The 21,765-nt window shown below is 32.5% G+C and overlaps 1 protein-coding gene across 5 annotated transcripts in view; it reads left to right on the plus strand.

Annotated features, from left to right (window-relative positions):
- NIPBL (NIPBL cohesin loading factor) overlaps nt 1-21,765 on the plus strand; it is a 206,111-nt gene that overhangs the window by 145,282 nt on the left and 39,064 nt on the right. For all 5 annotated transcript variants that reach the window (XM_086361456.1, XM_086361454.1, XM_086361457.1 and 2 more), the window contains 17 exons: nt 1,591-1,677; nt 3,983-4,214; nt 5,052-5,203; nt 5,765-5,845; nt 6,288-6,388; nt 7,749-7,887; nt 10,682-10,764; nt 11,354-11,486; nt 12,479-12,622; nt 14,748-14,837; nt 15,676-15,890; nt 16,001-16,103; nt 16,722-16,820; nt 16,922-17,068; nt 18,972-19,106; nt 20,276-20,374; nt 21,554-21,607. In XM_086361456.1, the coding sequence (XP_086217582.1) occupies nt 1,591-1,677; nt 3,983-4,214; nt 5,052-5,203; nt 5,765-5,845; nt 6,288-6,388; nt 7,749-7,887; nt 10,682-10,764; nt 11,354-11,486; nt 12,479-12,622; nt 14,748-14,837; nt 15,676-15,890; nt 16,001-16,103; nt 16,722-16,820; nt 16,922-17,068; nt 18,972-19,106; nt 20,276-20,374; nt 21,554-21,607 (2,094 nt within the window). The remainder of the gene's footprint in view (nt 1-1,590; nt 1,678-3,982; nt 4,215-5,051; nt 5,204-5,764; nt 5,846-6,287; nt 6,389-7,748; nt 7,888-10,681; nt 10,765-11,353; nt 11,487-12,478; nt 12,623-14,747; nt 14,838-15,675; nt 15,891-16,000; nt 16,104-16,721; nt 16,821-16,921; nt 17,069-18,971; nt 19,107-20,275; nt 20,375-21,553; nt 21,608-21,765) is intronic.

Genomic DNA, 21,765 nt, shown 5'->3' on the forward strand with positions numbered 1-21,765 from the left:
CAGTTGCATTATTTTTTTTTATTATGAGAATAATAAGAATTAAGAGTTCTATTCTCTTGACAACTTGCAGATATAAATCATAGTATTGTTACCTATATTCATCATGCCTTGCATTACATTCCCAGGACTGACTTATAACTGGAAATTTGTACCTTTTAACCACCTTCATCTACTTCACCTACCCCCACTTCGCACCTTTAGCAACCACCAATCTGTTCTTTGTATTTATAAATTCTTTTTTTCTTAAGATTCCACATACAGGTGAGATCATATGGCATTTTTTTCCCTCTGTCTGACTTATTTCTGTTAGAATCATGCCATCAAGGTCCATGCATATTGTTGCAGATGACAAGATTTCATTCTTTTCATGGCTAAATATACACACACACACATACCACATTTTCTTTATCCATTCATCTATGAATGGACACGGTTGCTTCCATGTCTTGACTATTATAAATAATGCTACAGTAAAAATGGGAATGCATATATTTTACGAAGTTAGTGCTTTTGTTTTCTTCAGATACGTACCTAGAGGTGGAATCACTTGATTATGACAGATTGGTTTTTTACTTTTTTAAGGACCCTCTATACTGGTTTTCCATAGTGGCAGCACCAATTCACATTCCCACTGAGAGTGCCAAAAGTTTTATGAGTTAGGATTTTAAAGCTATACAGACATTTCACATGATTACCCAAGAATTAATGTACTATTGGTTCACATTGATATTACTATGTGCAGTGAGGAATATATTGATTTCTTTTGTATATACAAATATGGCATCAGTTTTCCGAAATGCCAATGCCCCCTTTAGGTTTTATGTCATAAGTCCTATAGTGTTTCTATTTCAAAATATGTAGTGTTTCTGTTTCAAAAAAGTGCATTTACTGAGTATTTTCAAAGCATGGATAATTTACCAAAAGTTTCAGTAGTTTAATCTGTTGTGAAATTATCTAAAGCAATATATTTGGGGGAAATTTTTTCTATACACCAGTATAGAAATAATGAAAATATACCTGATGTCACTTTGATCCTCCCATATTACTTTTCTGACTGATTCCATTGAGAGTCCTAGCTACCTGATAGGGATCTAAAAGGAGACTTAGTCAAAGGAATGGGTAATGGTTGCTTCCTGGTAGAACCTCTACAATGACTACTAATTTTTTAAATACAGAAAACATTATTTGTAAGAAATTAAATAGGTGTTTTTAAAAATAAAAAATCAACAAAGGAAATATTTAGAGAGAGTGTGTGGGTGCCTCTGCGATCATATGCATGTTCAGTGTCACTTTCACAGAGCAGAGGGCCAGAACAAATGCAGTCTTAACTAGCTATATGGTGAGATTTGCCTTAGAAACGTACATATGTGCCCATTCTGTTTGCTGTTCTTTCAAAAATAAGTAAGTAATTCTCTACATAATTCAGATCTGAGTGGAGGAGCTAAGTGAGAAAATTTTATTTTTCCACTCTGTGAGCGAATGTTAATGCTGTATAATCCATAAGCTAAGGGGAATAATTGTACAGAATATTTCTTGAGTAATTTATTATGTTTACCAATGATTGATAAAAGAATTTTTGCTTCTGTTCAGCTTTCCACTGACAAAACTGTGAAAGTCCTAAATATCTTGGAAAAGAATATTCAAGATGGGTCAAAGCTCTCCACTTTGTTAAATCATGTAAGTTTAAAATCTGTATTGTTAATTTTACTCTATTAAATTATACAGTTTTTCATAAGGAACTTTGATTTATAGGGAAAATTCCAAATTTTATTAATTTGAACTTGTTGCCACTATTTACTAGTTCACATTTAGCCTTGCAGTTAGAATTTAATAGAACATTAAAATTAATGTTACACATTATCAGTTGACAGCTTTGATATAAATAAATATGATGACAGATGTAAATTCATTCAGTTCAAAGGATCATTCTTTAATCTTACATTATGCTCTTCCTTTTGTAAGTGGATGAGTCTTTAAAATGTCTTTTCATTTATAAAATGTTGGTAGGAAGTAATTATTTTTCTTGACCTTCCCTTGAGAACTAAATAGTTGGAAACCATATGGTGATTTCTTAATGTATTCTAAAATATTGATCCTTATGTGTTATTTTTATATCTAGCTCAAATGTTTGTTGGAGGGATGTTTCTTCAATTAATTCATGTAACCTGCTTAACAGTGTCTGGTACATTGTAAGTTCTCAATAAATGTTAACTGCAGCTGTCATTACATTTTAGTGTGCTTTATCAAAAGCGGTAGCAACATGGTATAATAATGGTTTATATAAACCAGGGTCTGCGTTTCTAACCTTTATAGCAGACTTTCAAAACCGTATGTGCATTTGAATTGATCCTGGTGTCTCTTTAACAATTAATAAATTCAAACACTAATGCTTATAGGAATTTAATGTAAAAGATAAGAATTTGGGAATATTTTGAGTGAATGAAATTTATTTTTAAATGACTGATAATAAAAATAGTATATTATAGAAAATTTTTGAAACAGAAAAAGGTCCAATTTTCATCCAACGAGAAGCACTGGTAGCAAGTATTATTGATAGATAATACTTCCATTCTCATATATACATACATAGTATATATGTTTAGCACATGAACTGGATTATATCTCAGAAAGGAAGTGTTCTTGATGTTTTCAAAAGGCACAGGAGTGCTAAGTGATTTACATGGAATTTAGAAAAGTAATCTCAGTTGGTATTTCTGTGGTTTATTAAATATATCCGTGTTTTTCCAATGCCCTTTTAAAATAATTCTTGAATCATATAAACCTAAGGGATTAGAGAAACTATAGTGACAGTATATTGGTTGGCCAGAAAGTTTGTTCGGGTTTTCCCATACAATATTACAAAAACCCAAACAAACCTTTGGGCCAACCCAATACTACATCTTTAGTCTTAAAAGGGGTGTGTGTGTGTGTGTGTGTGTGTGTGTTTAATATTTTAGCAAGAAACTGTGGTAAATAGCAAGAATCTAGAGTTCAAAGTTCTGGAGAACTCGCTGAGTCGCTTTTAATGAAATTATTTTTATTCCTGAAAACCTTAGCACTTTTTAGTGTGTTGCTTTTAAGCCTTAATGTTTGACATGAGTGATGAACCTCCGTAACTGACTATTCCAAATAAAAGTTTCAATATCAAAGAAAAGTTATTTTGTGTTACTTTTTTAGTGGATGTATAAGTAGTAAAATGAAAGAAAGCTAGAGATGGAGTTTTTTGGCCTTAGTATAAAAGCCCTGCTCTGCTTTACATATATTATGCTTTTAGCATGCATATGAAAATATTCCTAGAATATAAAGTCGATATCTTATAACTAAGGATGTGATAGAAGGATTTTCACTTTAAAAGTAAGATTAAAGTCACTTTTTCCCAATTGTAATGCATATTGCTGATGTATAAATTAAAACGTAGTCTATCAGTTGTTGAGTTATCTATTTTAGAAAATAAAATATGTTTTTAGTAGTCTGCATAGTCACCACTTTTTAATCTCAGTTTCAAAAATACAGTGTTGTTGAAAAATAGATATTAGAAATGATTGAGTCAGTAACATTTTACTTACTTTTAAAATAAGTCTATCACAGAAGATAAACATAACTAAAACTTTGTTATTAGGATGTCACTTAATGGTGAAATTAGAAAGTAGAGTACATTATGTTTCAAAACATTAACACAAAAATCATACCTAACATAATATAAGTATTTGTACTTCATTCCTGATATTCTTTAAATAGACACACATCAAAACTCTTACCAAGTTTTCCACCGTGCGTGCTCAGTCACTCAGTTATGTCCGACTCTGCAACCCCATGGCATTTTCCAGGCAAGAATATTGAAGTGGGTTGCCATTTCCTACTCTAGGGAATCTTCCCGACACAGAGTTTTACAGGGAAGGTCAAATATATTATAATATTTAAAAAATATTTTAACCTATAAATGTGTTTATTTCAGTTTCATTAACAGTGTGTTGTTTTACAGAATAATGATACTGAAGAAGAAGAAAGGTTATGGAGAGACCTTATTATGGAGAGAGTGACAAAATCAGCAGATGCCTGTCTTACAACTATAAACATCATGACATCCCCTAACATGCCAAAAGCTGTATATATTGAGGATGTAATCGAAAGAGTTATACAGTACACTAAATTTCATTTGCAGAATACACTTTATCCTCAGTATGATCCTGTTTACAGATTAGATCCTCATGGAGGTTGGTTTGCCCTTTTATACTGATAATTTTTTAGTTTAATATCAAAATTACCTGTAATATAATTTTGCCATGTTGGATGGGTCAGAATGCAGTGACTTCAAATGGCACCAAAATTACTAGATTATAAAATTGTAATAAACACTGCCCTTCATTTGACTGGAATATAGAAATTTTTCAGTCTGGTACTTGTTCAGTTATAATTTCTTTAGCAACTGTTTACATATAATAACAAGTAATTTTACTTATCTGGCAATCTTAGATAATGTTAATATTCACTTCTGGTTCTATTTAGCACTTCACCCTAATTTTGCCTAAAATATTATCTACAAAATGGGTTGATTAAAAATGTATATTCTTAGCAGTTATCCTTCAATAAAAAATAAATTAATTAAAAAATGTATATTCTTTCTCTTACTGATAATCTTTACAAATGAGTCAAGTATATTAACATGTTTACATTTGAAGAGAGGAGGGCAAACTTGAATCATGAATATCCTAAATTAATTATCTGTAGTTTAATTATTGCAAGTTGATTTAAGGGGAATATCATCTTACTATCCTGCTCCAGTCAATGGAAAAAAAAAATGAAATAAATTTATACTTAAGATACAAGAATTTAATAGCCATTGAAAATCTGTTCTAACAGTGTCGACTTTCTGAGTATTCCGTAGAGAATAATTTTCTCTTCAGTAAATAAATAGCTTTGTTTGCCAAGTTATATTTTTATATAGGGAAGAAAAAAAAGATGTGTTCTTTTAATTCAGGAAGCAGTTTCATTGCTATAACAGATTATTAAAAGTTGACATAAGCCTTGTTTTGATTTTTTTTTAATTTTAGGAGGCTTACTAAGTTCAAAGGCAAAACGGGCTAAATGTTCTACCCATAAGCAGAGAGTAATAGTAATGCTTTATAATAAAGTTTGTGACATTGTTAGCAGCTTATCAGAACTACTAGAAATACAACTTCTAACAGACACAACAATCCTTCAGGTAAGTTTTTTTCAAGCATTTTCCATATTTCTAGATCAAATAATTTAAGGATAAAGGACCTAATTGGGTTCAGTTTAACCTTGAGCACTCAATAATAATACCAGCACTACGTTAATTTTTTTCATTCTGAGTATATTATATCTAAATGGAAGAAGTAAAAGTGTAGGGAAGTTTTAAAAAGAACCACTTGGGGCAGAAGAAAGGTAAATGTAGTGTAAATTCTAAAATCTAAATTATTTGAAAGTTATTATTTCCTTTAAAATATGTTAGGATATTTCTTCCAGAATAGTGAATTATGTTTTGTTTTTTTGCATTCCTGTGATATTTATCAGTCTAAAAGTTGGTAATTAGAGGAATGGCATCTGTGAAGGAAGGTACGTACCAATTTTCTCGAGGATGAAAGGGAACAAAGGGAAAACTAGATGTCGATTGATGAGGGAAAAGAAAATGCTCTCTCATTGTTTTTCAGTAAGTTTTTTAGTGTTTTGGGATTTAGTAAGGTAGAATGTTACTGAAATCTATTACAGATGTATCCTATCGTTACTCTCTGTGTCTGTGCAGGTATCTTCAATGGGAATAACACCATTTTTTGTGGAAAATGTCAGTGAACTACAATTGTGTGCCATTAAATTAGTTACTGCAGTAAGTATAATCAGTACACATTTTTAGTTATCCCCCAGAAAAATAATATTGATATCGTTCAATACAAATTTGCAAAAACTAATGCAGATTTGAGTTTTCCACGAGGGCTATTTTATGCCTTAGATTTTAAACACTTCTAAGTATTTAAAAATATTTAATAATTTCTTAATAAAATCAGGTATTTTAAATCATTTAAATCTTGTCTTACTTTCCATACCTAAAATACCATATTCCTCTGCATGAAACTAGTATACTATGACTTCTATAAGAATGTTACAATTAATGATAGAAAGGTTGAGTAAATTAAGTCATTACTGTTGAAGTTGTTGAAAACATTTTCATTCTAAATGGCAGATTAGGTTTTTATCACATAGTATAGTATCATTTTTGTTTGTTTTCGAATAATTATAACTTAAGTTGAAATCTTATAATTGCTAAATAGGTATTCTCAAGATATGAAAAACATAGGCAGTTAATTTTGGAAGAAATTTTTACTTCACTTGCAAGATTACCTACCAGCAAGAGGAGCTTAAGGAACTTCAGGTAACTAATATAGCAAACACCAAGTTTATGATGAAGAACCCCATTATACTGTAGCCATCATATATTTATTCTTTATCATTTCTGACTTTTGTTTTAATCATCGAATAAAAGGCAGTTCTGTGTCAGAACAGCATGAAGAATAGCTTAAATGTGTGAAATAACAATACACTCTTGAGAGACTTAAAGGCTCAGTGATTGTCAAGTATAAAGATCTTTGGCAGGGAATTTCAGTCTTGGCATAATTGACATATTGAGCCAGATAATACTTTGCAGTGCTGGCCTGTACATTGTAAGATGCTTAGCAGCATCCTTGGCCCCCGCCTACTAGATAACCAAAAGAAATGTACGCTTTCCAATTATGATCACCAAAATTTTCACTAGACACGGGCAAAGGTCCCCTGAAGGGCAGAGTCATCCCTGTTTAAGAACCATTGGTCTGTGAGAAGAGCAGTAGGAAATACGGCTCCAAAGCGTCAGAGGCAGTTCAGGGATTTTACAAGGCTTATTAAGGAACTTGAACTTAATCTTTTATACAGTAGTAAGTCATTATATAATATTTTTTTAAGAGAGCTGAAAAATTGCTCTAATGGCAATATAGACAATAGACATGAGTTTAAATTACTAAGCACAGAGTAAGAAATGTTATCCACTATTGTTAGCAATATTGCCTTTGTTGGCATAGATCATCATCATAATTTCCATGACTATCATAATATTCCTGGGTGATTAAATGTGTTGACCTAGCATATAGGGTTATATTTAGATTGCTTTGAAGGTTGTCTTCTATAAAATAATTGTTTTTATCTTACTTTTTTTGGACCACTTGTGTTTTGATTAACATCTATTGTCTACTAAAACCTGAAGAAAAGCTACCAATATATAAAGGAATACTCTTTTAAACGAAAAGATTTAAAATCTGGTTTTTTACATTCTGTGTCACAGACCTCATACTCTTAACGTATGATCAAGAACTGACTATGGAGCAGATTTTAATAATAAAAGAAATATCAGAATGCCTCGGCATTGTGAAATCTTGAAGATTTGTCATTTTAAAAATCACTTTGAAAAATATTTGATGTTTTACATTACAGTTTTCAATCTGCAGTACATATAAAGTATAGAATTTTATATACTGCATTTTTCCTGTGATTATTTTAATGATCTATACATAGACATTTAGTTGGTATTTTTCCTAACTTCCCCAAAATAATTAACTTAAGGTCACTGTTATAAGCACTAAGGATAATACCTAGAAATTTTGGTAAATAAAGCATCCTGAAAGTTGCAGATCATAAGTAACATGTAAAATGAAATTCTCTTCATATGCTGTATGATTAAAATATTTTCTTCTCCTTTAAAGGTTAAATAGTAGTGATATGGATGGAGAGCCTATGTATATTCAGATGGTTACAGCACTGGTTTTACAACTAATTCAGTGTGTAGTACACTTACCATCATCAGAGAAGGACTCTAATTCAGAAGAGGACTCAAATAAAAAAGTAAGGAATCATTTGTAAGTTTTAGAACTGTTTGCTTTTGTAGGAAGAAGTACCTGTATTCTCTGCCATTCTTATAAAACTGAAGGTGTTAATTAGGGTTTTGTGACTGGGCTTTCAGATCCTTGTCGAGCATTAGACTAAGTTTTAGGAGACTTGAGTTCTAGTATACACCATTCATGAAACATACAAATTGTTTTAATCTTGTTTCTTTATAAAATGGGAATGATAATACCTAACAAGCCTACTATTACAAATTGTAAGGTTCAAGTAAGACACTGAATTTGAAAATGAATATTATAGTATGCAGTATCTATAGTCACATGTAACAAATAATTTTAATGTAATTAATGTTTAATTCATGCTGAAAATGAATTTATGCCTTCTCTATTGAGTAACTTGGGGGCTCCCCTGGTGGCTCAACAGTAGAGAATTCACCTGCCAATTCTTGAGTTCAGAAGATCCCTTAGAGAAGGAAACGGCAACCCACTCAGTATTCTTGCTTGGGAAATTCCATGGACAGATGAGCCTGGCAGCCTACAGTCCATGGGGTCGTAAAAGGGTCAGATACAACTTAGAGACTAAACAACAACAATTTGAGTAACTTACAGCTATGATTTGCTTTTGGTTTTGTAGCTTTTACCCATCAACACTTAACATTTTGCCAGGTTCTATAGTTTTACCTCCAAAAAATTCGAAAGAGGTTTAATTTTATTTCTTTATTATAATCAGAAAGGTGCAAAGTATAAAACAAATATCAAAAAGGTTGAGGTCCTATTCTCCGCTTCTTCTAACCTTGTTCTCTTTTCATAGTCTTTCCTTATCATTGTGAATGTTTATCTTCTTTCATTTAGTTATTTATCTGCATATTTGATAAAGTTTTAATTTACATAAATGATATAATGACATTTACAGCAAATTTTTTCACTCACCATTGTTTTTAATATGTGTAGCTAATGCTAGATTCTTTTTGACTTGGGTTAAATACATCATATGTGACACACAACTTGAAGCATAAGTTTCTCTAGGTATACTTAGAAGTAGAATATTAAATCATAATTTACATGCACTTTTAACTTAATGAAACTGGTCAGTTTGCTCTAAAGTGATATTCTAGTTTACATTCATACTTTTTGATTTTTGCCTAGTCTGGTTAGTGTAAAATGATACCATGTTTTATTTCTCATTCTTCTGGTTACTACTGAGTTTTTTTAATGTTTATTTGTGTATCAGGTTTCTACAACTTTGAATTAACTATATACTGATCTTTAAATTTCTAATGATGGAGTTGAATTTTATTTAGTATTATATTCCAGCATTTCATAAACTTTGAACCTGCAAATTTTTTTGAAATTCTTTTTGTATTTTTGATCAATATTGTTCTGACCTAGATCATGATAAACAACCATTGGTATTTCATTTGTTACACACGTTTCTCATTCTTAACATATGTTAAGAATGAAGCATATTGGATGAAGCACAAGCTGGTATCAAGATTACTGGGAGAAATATCAATAACCTCAGATGACACCACCCTAATGGCAGAAAGCAACGAGGAACTAAAGAGTCTCTTGATGAAGGTGAAAAGAGGAGAGTGAAAAAGCTGACTTAAAATTCTCCATTCAAAAAATGAAGATCATGGCATCCCGTCTTGTCATTTCGTGGCAAATAGGTGGGGAAGCAATGGAAACAATGACAGAATTTATTTTCTTGGGCTCCAGAATCACTGTGGATGGTGACTGCAGCCATGAAATTAAAAGACACTTGATCCTTGGAAGAAAAACTATGACGAACCTAGACAGCCTATTAAAAAGCAGAGACACTACTTTGCCAACAAAGGTGCGTCTAGTCAAAGCTATGGTTTTTCCAGTAGTCGTGTATGGATGTGAGAGTTGGATCGTAAAGAAGTCTGAGCTTCAAAGAATTGATACTTTCAAACTGTGAGAAGACTCTTGAGAGTCCCTTGGACTGCAGGGAGATCAAACCAGCTAATCCTAAAGGAAATCAACACTGAATATTAATTGGAAGAACAGGTGCTGAAGCTGAAGCTCCAGTACTTTGGCCACTTGATGCAGAGAGCTGACTGATTGGAAAAGACCCCAATGCTGGGAAAGATTGAAGGCAGGAGGAGAAGGGGACGACAGGATGAGATGGTTGGATGGCATCACTGAGTCAGTGGACATAAGTTTGAACAAACTCCAGGAGCTAGTTAAGGAAATGCAACACTGGCGTGCTGCCTTACATGGAATCACAGAGGCAGACATGACTGAGGGACTGAACAACAACAATGCTAATTGTATCTTCTCTTACATATAAGAGTATAGTTAAAGTTTTAGTATTTTTAAAAATTATTTATTTTATTTTTGGTTGTGCTGGGTCTTCATTGCTGTGAGCAGGTTCTCTGTAGTTGTGAGAGTGCTCGCTACTCTCTAGTCACAGTGCGTAGGTTTCTCGTTGCGGTGTCTTCTCTTATTGCAGAGCACAAGCTCAAGGGTGTGCTGGCTTCAGTAGTTGGGATTCATAGGCACAGTAATTGTGACTCCCGGCCTCTATGGTGCCGGCTCTGTACTTGTGGTGCACAGGCTCCGTGGCATGTGGGATCTTTCCAGATCAGGGATTGAACCTGTGTCCCCTACATTGACAGGCAGATTCTTATCCACTGTACCACCAGGGAAGTTCATAAAGTTTTAGTATTTAATTGTATTGCCCTTATAGTCAGTATTAACATGGTAGTAGCAACTGAAATAATTTGTTGGTTATTTCTTATATGTATATCCATTCATTTTTCTCAATCTAGGTTGATCAAGATGTTGTCATTACCAATTCTTATGAAACAGCCATGCGAACAGCCCAAAACTTCCTTTCCATCTTCCTTAAAAAGTGAGTAAAGTTAACATAATCTGATTTTTATTTTCCCCATGGAGAGAATAGTTCATTTCTTTTATGTAAAAGATTAATCGAACTTCCTTCCATAATCTAAACCTGACTATATCTCCCTGACTCCTGATATCCTTATCTTTAAAATGAGGCAGTTGGAATATTATAAAATCTAAAGTTTCATGAACTTTCTTGTGTGTTGAATTCTAGAAGCTAAAGTACAAGATTGAAATTCTTTAATTTTTCATTGAATTTTCGGACATTCTGGTTGAATAGGAAAGTTTAGGGATAGAGGTTTACTTAGTTTTCAGAAGAATTTATAGTAATCTCATAGAAGAACAGTGGTCATTATTTAAAATGTATTATGCTTGCCAGAAAGTAATGTTAATATTAGTCAGTAAATGAATTTCCTGTAATAGGGGGGAAAATGAAATTTGAGAAATAGATTCATTTTAAACCATATTTTATTTAATGTGCTCTGTTACACCTTATTTAGGTATACAAGTTGAGAAACTTAGTTAACAAAATTTCAGTCATATTGGTGAACATGTCACCTAAACTCACAGCTTTTTCATTATTTATCTTTGAACAGATGTGGTAGTAAGCAAGGTGAAGAAGATTACAGACCACTATTTGAAAATTTTGTTCAAGACCTTCTTTCAACAGTCAATAAGCCTGAATGGCCAGCTGCTGAACTACTCCTTAGTTTGTTAGGGAGACTGTTGGTAAGAGTATAGCATTTAAAGATTATTAGATTACTAGAAGACAACATAATGAGGATGTACTCTGATTCACAGATGATGAATTCTTTAAAAATGTGTAAGGAAATACGACCATTGCATCTCTATTTTTGCATGTGCATTACTGTACATAATACTGTCGGTACCTTGTATAAAATTTTGAAATGTTGTGACTTTTGGTGCTTTCATTTCATTACATAAGATAACAGTGCTTTAAAAAACTCCTTTTATTTATTTGAAAGTATTATTAGTTAAAAGCATCTCAACACAGAGTCATGTTATTATAGTTAATTCATTTCAAAGCATGAAACTGATGAATATGAGCTCTGTCATCTTTAAGAGTACTTCTAAAAACATGACACATTTTAGTCCTCATGTAATACCGTATTAGGGAAATAAATACAACGAAATGCTATTGTGGTTTTTATTTTTAAACTGCATTTGGACTCGTGTAGTTGTTACAGAGCTTTGGGGGCCTTACTTTCTGTCAGTTGGAAAATATATTAATACTATTCTGAAGCCAAGATATTTTTTATAGACTTTGAAATTCCAGCCTAAGAAGTTCTTAGTCGGTTATAATCCCATTTTATACAGTTGAGCCTACATTTAAAGAAAGTGACTGTGTTCTTAGGAAGACTTAGTTATAATTTTTTTTTCTTTTTAATGAAAATGTTAAAATTCTGGAAACTCAAAAGGCAATTAATGGGAGTTCCGTGGTGGCCTAGTAGTTAGTATTCTGGGTTTTTACTGCCATGGCCCAGGTTTAGTCAATGGTCAGGGAACTGAGATCCTGCAAGCTGCAAGATGTGGCCAAAAAAATATATCAAAAAATTTTTAAAGGGTAATTACTTTGTGGGACAATATGACGGGGAAAAAATGTTTAAATTTCAAGTAAAACAGCATAGATACGGAATTTATGTAAACTGCTATTAAAAATATTTTAACTTGATTAAGTTAAAATTATTTTTCATATGCAGGTTCATCAGTTCAGTAATAAGTCAACAGAGATGGCTTTAAGAGTGGCATCTCTTGATTACCTTGGAACTGTTGCTGCACGACTGAGGAAAGATGCTGTTACAAGCAAAATGGATCAAGGGTCTATAGAACGAATTTTAAAACAGGTATTGAGATAAAGAATTTACATTATGGGGATAAGTCATAAGTAGTTAAGAACTTTTTAAGGTATTCTTATGTTAGTGTTGCATTTCATTTTGTAGATTCAGAATAAAATCATCTCAAAGTGCCACAGAGAAAATATATACCTTAGAGTGAATTCTGTATAACAGGAACTTTCAAATGATTTATATAATTCTTAGTTGTGTGTGTGAACTTCTGTTATGAATGTATGATACTAGTTTCTATTTGGTTTAACTTTTATTTTAAACTGTGGAGGAGATGATAGTAATACTAAGATAACTTAAGAAAATTGATAGGTAAATGATATGTGTAGGCTCAGTCACTTAGTTGTATCCAACTCTTTGTGACCCCATGGACTGTAGCCCGCCAGGCTGCTCTGTCCATGGGGATTCTCCAGGCACGAATACTGGAGTGGGTTACCATGCCCCCTTCCAGGGGATCTTCCTAAGCCAGGGATCGAACCCAGGTCTCCCACACTATAGGCGGATTCTTTACCGTCTCAGCCACCAAGTAGCGCAGATGATCTGTAATCCAACCATGTAAAGCTTTTTTCATTTTCTTTATACTCTTTTTTATTTTTTTAATGTCCATAACCTTATCCATGCTGGCCGTGACAAATGCCTCTAACTTACAGAAGAGTTTGAAGAATAGCACAAAAAGCTCCCACAAATCTTTCATCCAGATTTCTTTAGTGGTTAGCATTTGCTTTATTATTCTCTTTTAGAATATACATACATATGTGTCTGTATATTCATTTTTATTTTCTTTTGAACCATTTTGAGCAGACAGGATGTCCCCATTACCCTAGAATTTCAAAATATGATTCCCTGGACAAGCAGCACCAACTTTTATATCACCTAGGAACTTGTTAGAAATGCAGATTCTCAGGACTCTCCCTAGAATTACTGAATCAGGTATACACAACTATATTTAAAATGGATAACCAACAAAGTCCCACTGTGTACTATAGAAACTTCTGCTCAGTGTTAATGTGGCAGCCTGTATGGAAGGGTAGTTTGGGCAGAAATGGATACATTTATATGTAGGCTGAGTCCTTTTGCTGTCTCCCTGACCCTGTCACAACACTGTTAATCAGCTATACTCCAATTGAAAATTGAAAATTTAAAAAAGAAAAATCGATATCCCAGATGCAACTAAATAAAAACCATTCTGAATATATCCATTTCACTACACTCTCAGAACATAGGTTATTCTTATCTTTGTTTTCTGCTTACATATAGTCTAAACCATATATTTGGCATTTCACACAGGTAAAACCAGAGTATAAGCTATAGACATGAATGTCAACTCAGAGTTAATTTCCTGCTCTGTATCGTTCTTGAAAGTGCTTCCCTGGTAGCTCAGTGGTAAAATATCTCCCTACCCAGTGCAGGAGCCACAGGTTCGATCCCTAGGTCTAGAAGATTCCCTGGAGAAAGAAATGGCAACTCACTCCAGTATTCTTGCCTGAAAAATCCCATGAACAAAGGAACCTGACAGGCTACAGTTCATGGGGTCTCAAAAGAGTTGGACACAACTTAGCAACTAAACAACAACATTGTTCTTGATAGGACCTAAAGACTCGGTCTCTTTCTGCTTCCAGATCAAATGAACAGCTTAAATATACCTACTGTATATTTGATCTACATGACGTAAAGTATTTTGTATTAATTACAAATAAAAATATTTCCCTTTCAGAATGTTCTTTTTAAATAATATCTCAAAGATACCCATAATACATAATAATACAGGTAACAGTTTCCATTTACTAGATTAGAAGTTTGGAGGTGTCTCTTACCAAATAGAAAACCAGTGTTAGTAGGTTCCTACCTCTGAAGATTTACATACACATTTTTCTAATAATTATGTCAGCTCCCTATGAGCTTCTTTATAAAAAGTTAACATGTAATTCATAAAAGTAACCTGAGCTATCAGTATATAATGTTTTTCAAAAAACAGTATTCTTCTGTTTCTTCCTTTTACTTAACTATACCTATACATTTTTTATCATTTATAAGATTTTTTTCCCTCAGATTTCTGTTTGTGAGTGGATGATTTATTAAAATATATTAGTAATATCTTTGTGTTATGACCTGATTTGTTTTATAGGTTTCAGGAGGGGAAGATGAAATACAGCAATTACAAAAAGCATTGCTTGATTACTTGGATGAAAACACGGAGACTGATCCTTCACTGGTGGTAGGATTCTGTTCCTTATTTTGTAATGTTCACATGTTTATTTCAGATTTGGTCTGAAAGAAAACTGAGAATGTCATGAAGAGGAGAGTAGTATTGGAATATTAATTTTTGAAATAGAAATATGTGGTAGTCAAATTCTGATACAGATATTGTTTCCTAATATTATGTGACTTGGGTAATCCAAAATCTTGCAATGTTTTATCTTTGAGACAAAGATCATTGACCCAGGTAGTGTATGAGATAATCTATTAGCATATAAAAAGTGAATTTTTATAAAATGATTAGAATTTTATATGTATATTTTAAATATCCTTAATTCTGTTTTTTTTAAATATATTATATATCCAAATATTAGTAAAATAAGCTTGTATGTAAAATTTATACACTATATTGGGGCACTTTTAATTTTTTTTAATTGATGGGATATGCATCTACAGAAGTTGGAGAATTAAATAAAAATAAAGAGGTTGGAAATAGCTAAAGCTCTTCAGCCAACTACTATAGGTTTTCAGTCTTTGTGGAAAGGAACAGACTCTACAATGATGTATGTCAATTATTTCTCAATAAACTGGAGGGGAAAAAACTCAGGAACAGATTATACATGTACCTCAGTGTTAATATAGTTCAGTAATAATTGGTTGTATATTTCTTGAAGAAATAAGGTAAAATTTTGAAAGTAACTATAGTCTTCTACCTTCAGCATTTTATCCATGTGTTCTAAACTCTTCTTTTTAAAGTAAACCTTGATAATTGTGTTTCTGATTGTAAACACTTTGTCAGTAGGTTGGAAATTTTGTTACTAATTTCATCAAACTCAAGTCTTAAAATTTCTTTCCAGTTTTCTCGTAAATTCTATATTGCCCAGTGGTTCCGTGATACAACACTGGAAACAGAAAAAGCAATGAAATCACAAAAAGATGAAGAATCATCTGAAGGATCACATCATGCAAAGGAAGTTGAGACAACTGGTCAAATTATGCATCGAGCTGAAAACCGGAAGAAGTTTCTTAGAAGCATTATCAAAACCACACCTTCTCAGTTCAGCACATTAAAGTAAGATCCAAAAACAAAAGATCCAGTGTTTTCAGTTGTCTCTTTGATATCTATTTACCTACTTTACAAAAAAATTTAATTAATTATAATTTAATGACCTTTCGTTGCAGAATGAACTCTGATACTGTGGACTATGATGATGCTTGTTTGATTGTTCGATACTTGGCCTCTATGAGGCCGTTTGCCCAGAGCTTTGATATTTATTTGACACAGGTAAACTGGACAAGAATTTCTTATACAGTGATACTGATTTTTCTAATTCTGGAAACTTGTGTGTGATGTCTGTTCATTGTTGAGAACAGATATTTTTAAAAAATGATGAAAATAACATTTGTTTCTTTGTTCCATATTTGTTAAAATGTTTGTTCTGCATGCCTTTACCTGTTGATTCTTGTTTTACAGATAAGTGGATATGTATCTGTATGGTACAGGTAGAGTGATGGTATAGTTAGAGTGATTGATGTTATAAAAACAAATTATTCAGTTACCAGAATTATTATTTAAATGATACTAAGTATCCTTGATTAAAGTTAGACATAGAAAGTTTTCAGTGGGCCTACAGTTTCTTGCAAATGAAGCATAGCAATAAAAAACAGGTTTAATTGAGAATGACAGAAGAAAGGAAAGGCTATAAAGTATAAAACACCATACCTTAATGTTTTAAGTGAAAACTTTGGATCAGTATGATAACAGATCTTTTTACTTACATATATAAAAATTGAAGGAAAGTAAATTCGATATTTCTATATTTTTTTGCATGTTTTCTTTCTGTGTTTTGTTAAAAAGCTATATGTTCTAAAATTGATGAAAATGTTAATATTTGCTTGGCAGATCCTTCGAGTCCTTGGTGAAAATGCAATTGCCGTTCGAACAAAAGCCATGAAGTGTTTATCTGAGGTTGTTGCTGTAGACCCCAGTATTCTAGCAAGGGTAAAGAGGAACACAAATTATTCTTTTTATGTGACTTTTATATTCAAATTAAAATATTAGCTCTACTTAGTATAAGTTATAATTTCTTTATTTTTCTTCAGCTGGATATGCAGCGAGGAGTTCATGGACGATTAATGGATAACTCCACTAGTGTCAGAGAAGCAGCAGTGGAATTACTAGGTCGATTTGTCCTTTGTCGACCTCAGCTTGCTGAGCAGTATTATGATATGCTGATTGAAAGAATATTGGTATGCTTGTTTTGTCACTTTTATTATAATTTATGAATATAATTTTGCCTTCCTAATATCACTTTTTAAAAATGTTAAGATAGAAAGGTAGATATCAATTCTGTATTTTTATCTAACCTAATATATAAACTGTAGCAACTTTCTAAAGAAGAACGTATTTCAAGAGGAGGGCTGCTTAATATTGTAAAGCACATCTTTGGTAAAAATTGGATTCCCTTTACCAGTTACTATTAGTTTTTGATTATGCTGATATACAAAGAGTAAATGATGGGAGCTACATGACACAGTTAAGTATTTTGGATAGGATTCTAGAGTAATTATAAATATATATGTATATAAACAGGAAGAATTATTTCAGTGAGAGCTATATATGGAATTTTGGTGTCTGACAGTATTTTTGGTTATTATGTGTATTTGCATATTTCTTTAAAGCTGAATTATGACAGACTCAGATACCTGCAAGCTAAATAAAGTCATTTGAGTTTTAAGAGCAAACATAAGAAATGCTATTCTAAGATATTCTTTTCTTCTATGGCATTGAATTCTGTGGCCCTGAAGTATTTCCTTGGAAATGAAAGGAAACATTGGCATTACAAAATATCTGTCGAAATTCCATACCACCCACTGCAGGGTTATTGACTTCTTCTATAACTCAACAGAGATTCATTAGGTACAGGATTTCGGTATTCTTAAACTGACAAGAATTTATCACTTTTAGCCCAATATTTAAATACTGTGGGACTGAGAGTTACAGATAATTTCATCTCCAACTAGCATAAAATCTTGATGGAAACAAAGAATTTTAAGGAAAAAGTAGAAGAATTTTTTCACTTTTAATGTCTTACTCTTTTCAAGAGTGAAGGACAAACAACAGGATTTTCAGGTATAATGAACTCTGACAGCATCTACCTTAGCAATATATCCTAAAATATTTTCATGTTTGCTAAACTACAAAATGGAGATAATTTTGCACAATGGGTATTCAGTACTTCTTACTTAAAGATGATTTAGTTATGAAAATCTGTTAAGTTAAAAATAGTACAGTTAACACCCATGTATCCACCACAATATTTCATCTCTATTTTATTTAGAGTATTCTCTAACTCTTTCTTACACATGCCACCATGACAGAGAGATTTAAAAAGGCAAGCCAGTCTTGTTATTTTTTCATGGTTTTGTTTCCTTTGATCTGTTCCTTTTTTCCTTATATTTGCTATAAATTATAAAATAGTGATACTGGTTTGAAAGATTTGTTAAACATTTTTGTTATATATACTTCATATGCTGTTTAAGTGCCAAACAATATCCTCAAAGTTTCATGTTTGTTACTCCATTTAATTTTGGCAGGCTTATATGCTCCTCTTGTGTTCAGTGCGATTTAATATTTTCCATATGTTGGATATTACATTTTAAAAGCAAAGACAGCATAATAAAATAACTCATATTTATAATAAGATTAATATAAATGTGTTTTAAAATATATATATGGACCATGTTTATCATGTTAATCGGAGAAGGTAATGGCACCCCACTCCAGTACTCTTGCCTGGAAAATCCCATGGATGGAGGAGCCTGGTAGGTTGCAGTCCATGGGGTCGCTAAGAGTTGGACACGACTGAGCGACTTCACTTTCACTTTTCACTTTCATGCATTGGAGAAGGAAATGGCAACCCACTCCAGTGTTCTTGCCTGGAGAATCCCAGGGACGGGGAAGCCTGGTGGGCTGCCATCTATGGGGTCACACAGAGTCGGACACGACTGAAGTGACTTAGCATAGCATAGCATATCATGTTAATAAATGTATGTATACTGTTTCTTGGTATTTTCTAATTTTATTTTATCAAATTTCATACACCTTGGCATCTCAGTTTTTCTGACATTTAGAATATCTTTCTGTTCCTAGGATACTGGTATCAGTGTCAGAAAAAGGGTGATAAAGATTCTAAGAGACATCTGTATTGAACAACCGACATTTCCAAAAATTACAGAAATGTGTGTAAAAATGATTCGCAGGGTAAATGATGAAGAGGGCATTAAGGTAAGTTAAAAACATTGACTACTTTAAAAATTCATTTTTCATTAATGTTTTACATGTGTGTGCATGCTCAGTCACTTCAGTTGTGTCCAGCTCTTTGCAACTGTATGGACTGTAGCCCACCAGGCTCCTCTGTAGTCCATGGGATTCTCCAGGCAAGAATACTGGAGTGGGTTGCCATGACCTCCTCCGGGGGAATCTTCCCAACCTGGGGATCGAATCCAAGTCTCCTCTGTCTCCTGCAGTGCAGGCAGATTCTTTACCGCTGAGCCACCAGGAAAGCCCAAGTAATTTAAATGTTTGCTTTATATATATAAGTTTTGTTAATTATGTATATATAAAATCTACACAAGTAAGTCAATATTATAGACTATAAATTGAAGAAAAAGACATGTTTAGGTATTTTTTTTCTAGGTCCTGCATTAGTTAATAAAATCTGATCTTATCAAACCAATTTGGCAATTGTAATATTTAATGTCATTGTAGAGATTACATTGTATATAGGAAATTTATTTCAAATTAAATTGATTTTCAAATGGTATGTGCTTGGTTTTCTAAATTAGTAAATACTTTGTTGAAAGTTAGAGTTCATTAGTGAATCTATGTATATGTGATTGTCCCTATATTTCTTTTTTGGGTTTTGATTTTGTTTAGTTTTTTAACAACTTCTACCAAAGCAGCAAAAGTATTTTTTAGTTTGATCAAAAGCATTTAAGTGCATTATATCCAGAAGTTCTATACTAGACATAGTATTGTGTTAAGTCGCTTCAGTCGTGTCCGACTCTTTGTGACCCTATGGACTGTAGCCCTCCAGGCTCCTCTGTCCATGGGATTCTTCAGGTAAGAATACTGAAGTGATCTCCTTCAGGGGATCTTCCTGACCCAAGGATCAAACCCAAGTCTTTCTTACATCTCCTGCATCGGCATATTATTAACCCATTTAAAATCTTTGCCAAACTGAAAAAAATTTATAATTTTTATAATTGATCTTTTTGAAACTGAGGATGTCATACCAGAAATTTCAGGGTTTTATATATATATGTGTGTGTGTGTGTTTGTGTATATATATACACACACACATATACTTCGCTTTGGGCTTTAATGAGAATTTGGGATTAAGAATTTTGCCACATTTATTGTATTTATTAGTTTGAAATTTTTCTTTCTTCTAGAAATTAGTAAATGAAACATTCCAAAAACTCTGGTTTACTCCAACTCCACACAATGACAAAGAAGCAATGACAAGGAAGATTTTAAATATCACTGATGTGGTAAGGAAGGACTGAAACAAGGGTGATTCCTGTGGGTGCAAACCTCACTGAGGCCTGCCTTGTCTTATAAAGGGAGAGACAATAACAAGATATTTGGTTATCCTCTGATACTTCCCTTATTATATGTTTCTGGAGATAACTCAAGGGATGCAAATAAGATGAGAGTAGTATTTCTACCTACCCCCACTTTTTTTTAGCATCCATTGTCTTAAGCACTGATATTAAAATTCTCCAGACTCTTCCAGTGATTGAAAACGGAAAGGGAAGTGAGAAGTAGATAAAAAGATACAATAACACATGAATAGCAGCCTGAAATGAGACTGTAATTTCTACTTTTTCCAGAATACATGAATTAAAATTAATTTCATTATGTTTTATTATACACATAAACTATAATTTTTTTTGACCCAGAATGCTTTTCATGTTTTAGACTTAAGAATTTTTATATTATGGATTACATGATCATCTCTGTTTTACTAATGTCTTTAAATCTTCTACCTAGAAGGAAAATAAGAAGCAAACATTTGCATTTTTATTGTTTCAGACCTTACAGATTTCCTGATAGTGTGTGATTCAATATACCATTCAGAATACCATTTTTAATTTTGATACATTAAGTGAATATTTTGAATGGCTTCTAATATACTTTTGGAATAAAGTTCTTTAACATGGTAGATTATTGGCTCACTGAAAAAAATAGTTTATTTGAAAATAATTTTTTTTGAGTTCTAATCATTTAATCCACACTTTTTTTTTATTTTTCTTTTATTTTTCTTTTTATTTTTTATTGAAGCATAATTGCTTTACATAATTTTGTTTTCTGTCAAACCTCAACATGAATCTGCCATAGGTATACATATATCCCTTCCCTTTTGAACCTCCCTCTCATCTCCCACCCTATCCCACCCTCTAGATTGAAACAGAGCCCCTGTTTTAGTTTCCTGAGTCACACAGCAAATTCCCATTGGCTATCTATTTTACACATGGTAATGTAAGTTTCCACGTTACTCTTTCCATACATCTCACCCTCTCCTCCCCTCTCCCTATGTCCATAAGTATGAAAATAATTTTTTTAATTTAGAACTTTGAAAATTTTTATTCTTGAGACTATAGCATAGCAAAAGTATGTTTTAATGTAAATTTCTAATTTTGATAGGTGCACCATATTTTTCCCCTTAGGTTGCAGCATGCAGAGATACTGGATATGACTGGTTTGAGCAGCTTCTTCAAAATGTGAGTGTTTGTAGACTTCATGATTTGAAAGAAATTTTTCAGTTTTTTTTTTAAGTGTTTACTTTGTGGTAGGGAAAATTTATTTCAACATATTAGGGTGAATGTTTTGTTTAATACCCCTATTTAATCAGTTATTCAATTGCTTGCTACAAGTTTTC

The sequence above is a fragment of the Bos grunniens genome, chromosome 20, assembly GCF_055505025.1.
Source record: "Bos grunniens cultivar Pamir isolate PY7600 chromosome 20, Bosgru_T2T1.0, whole genome shotgun sequence".
Taxonomy (NCBI): domain Eukaryota; kingdom Metazoa; phylum Chordata; class Mammalia; order Artiodactyla; family Bovidae; genus Bos; species Bos grunniens.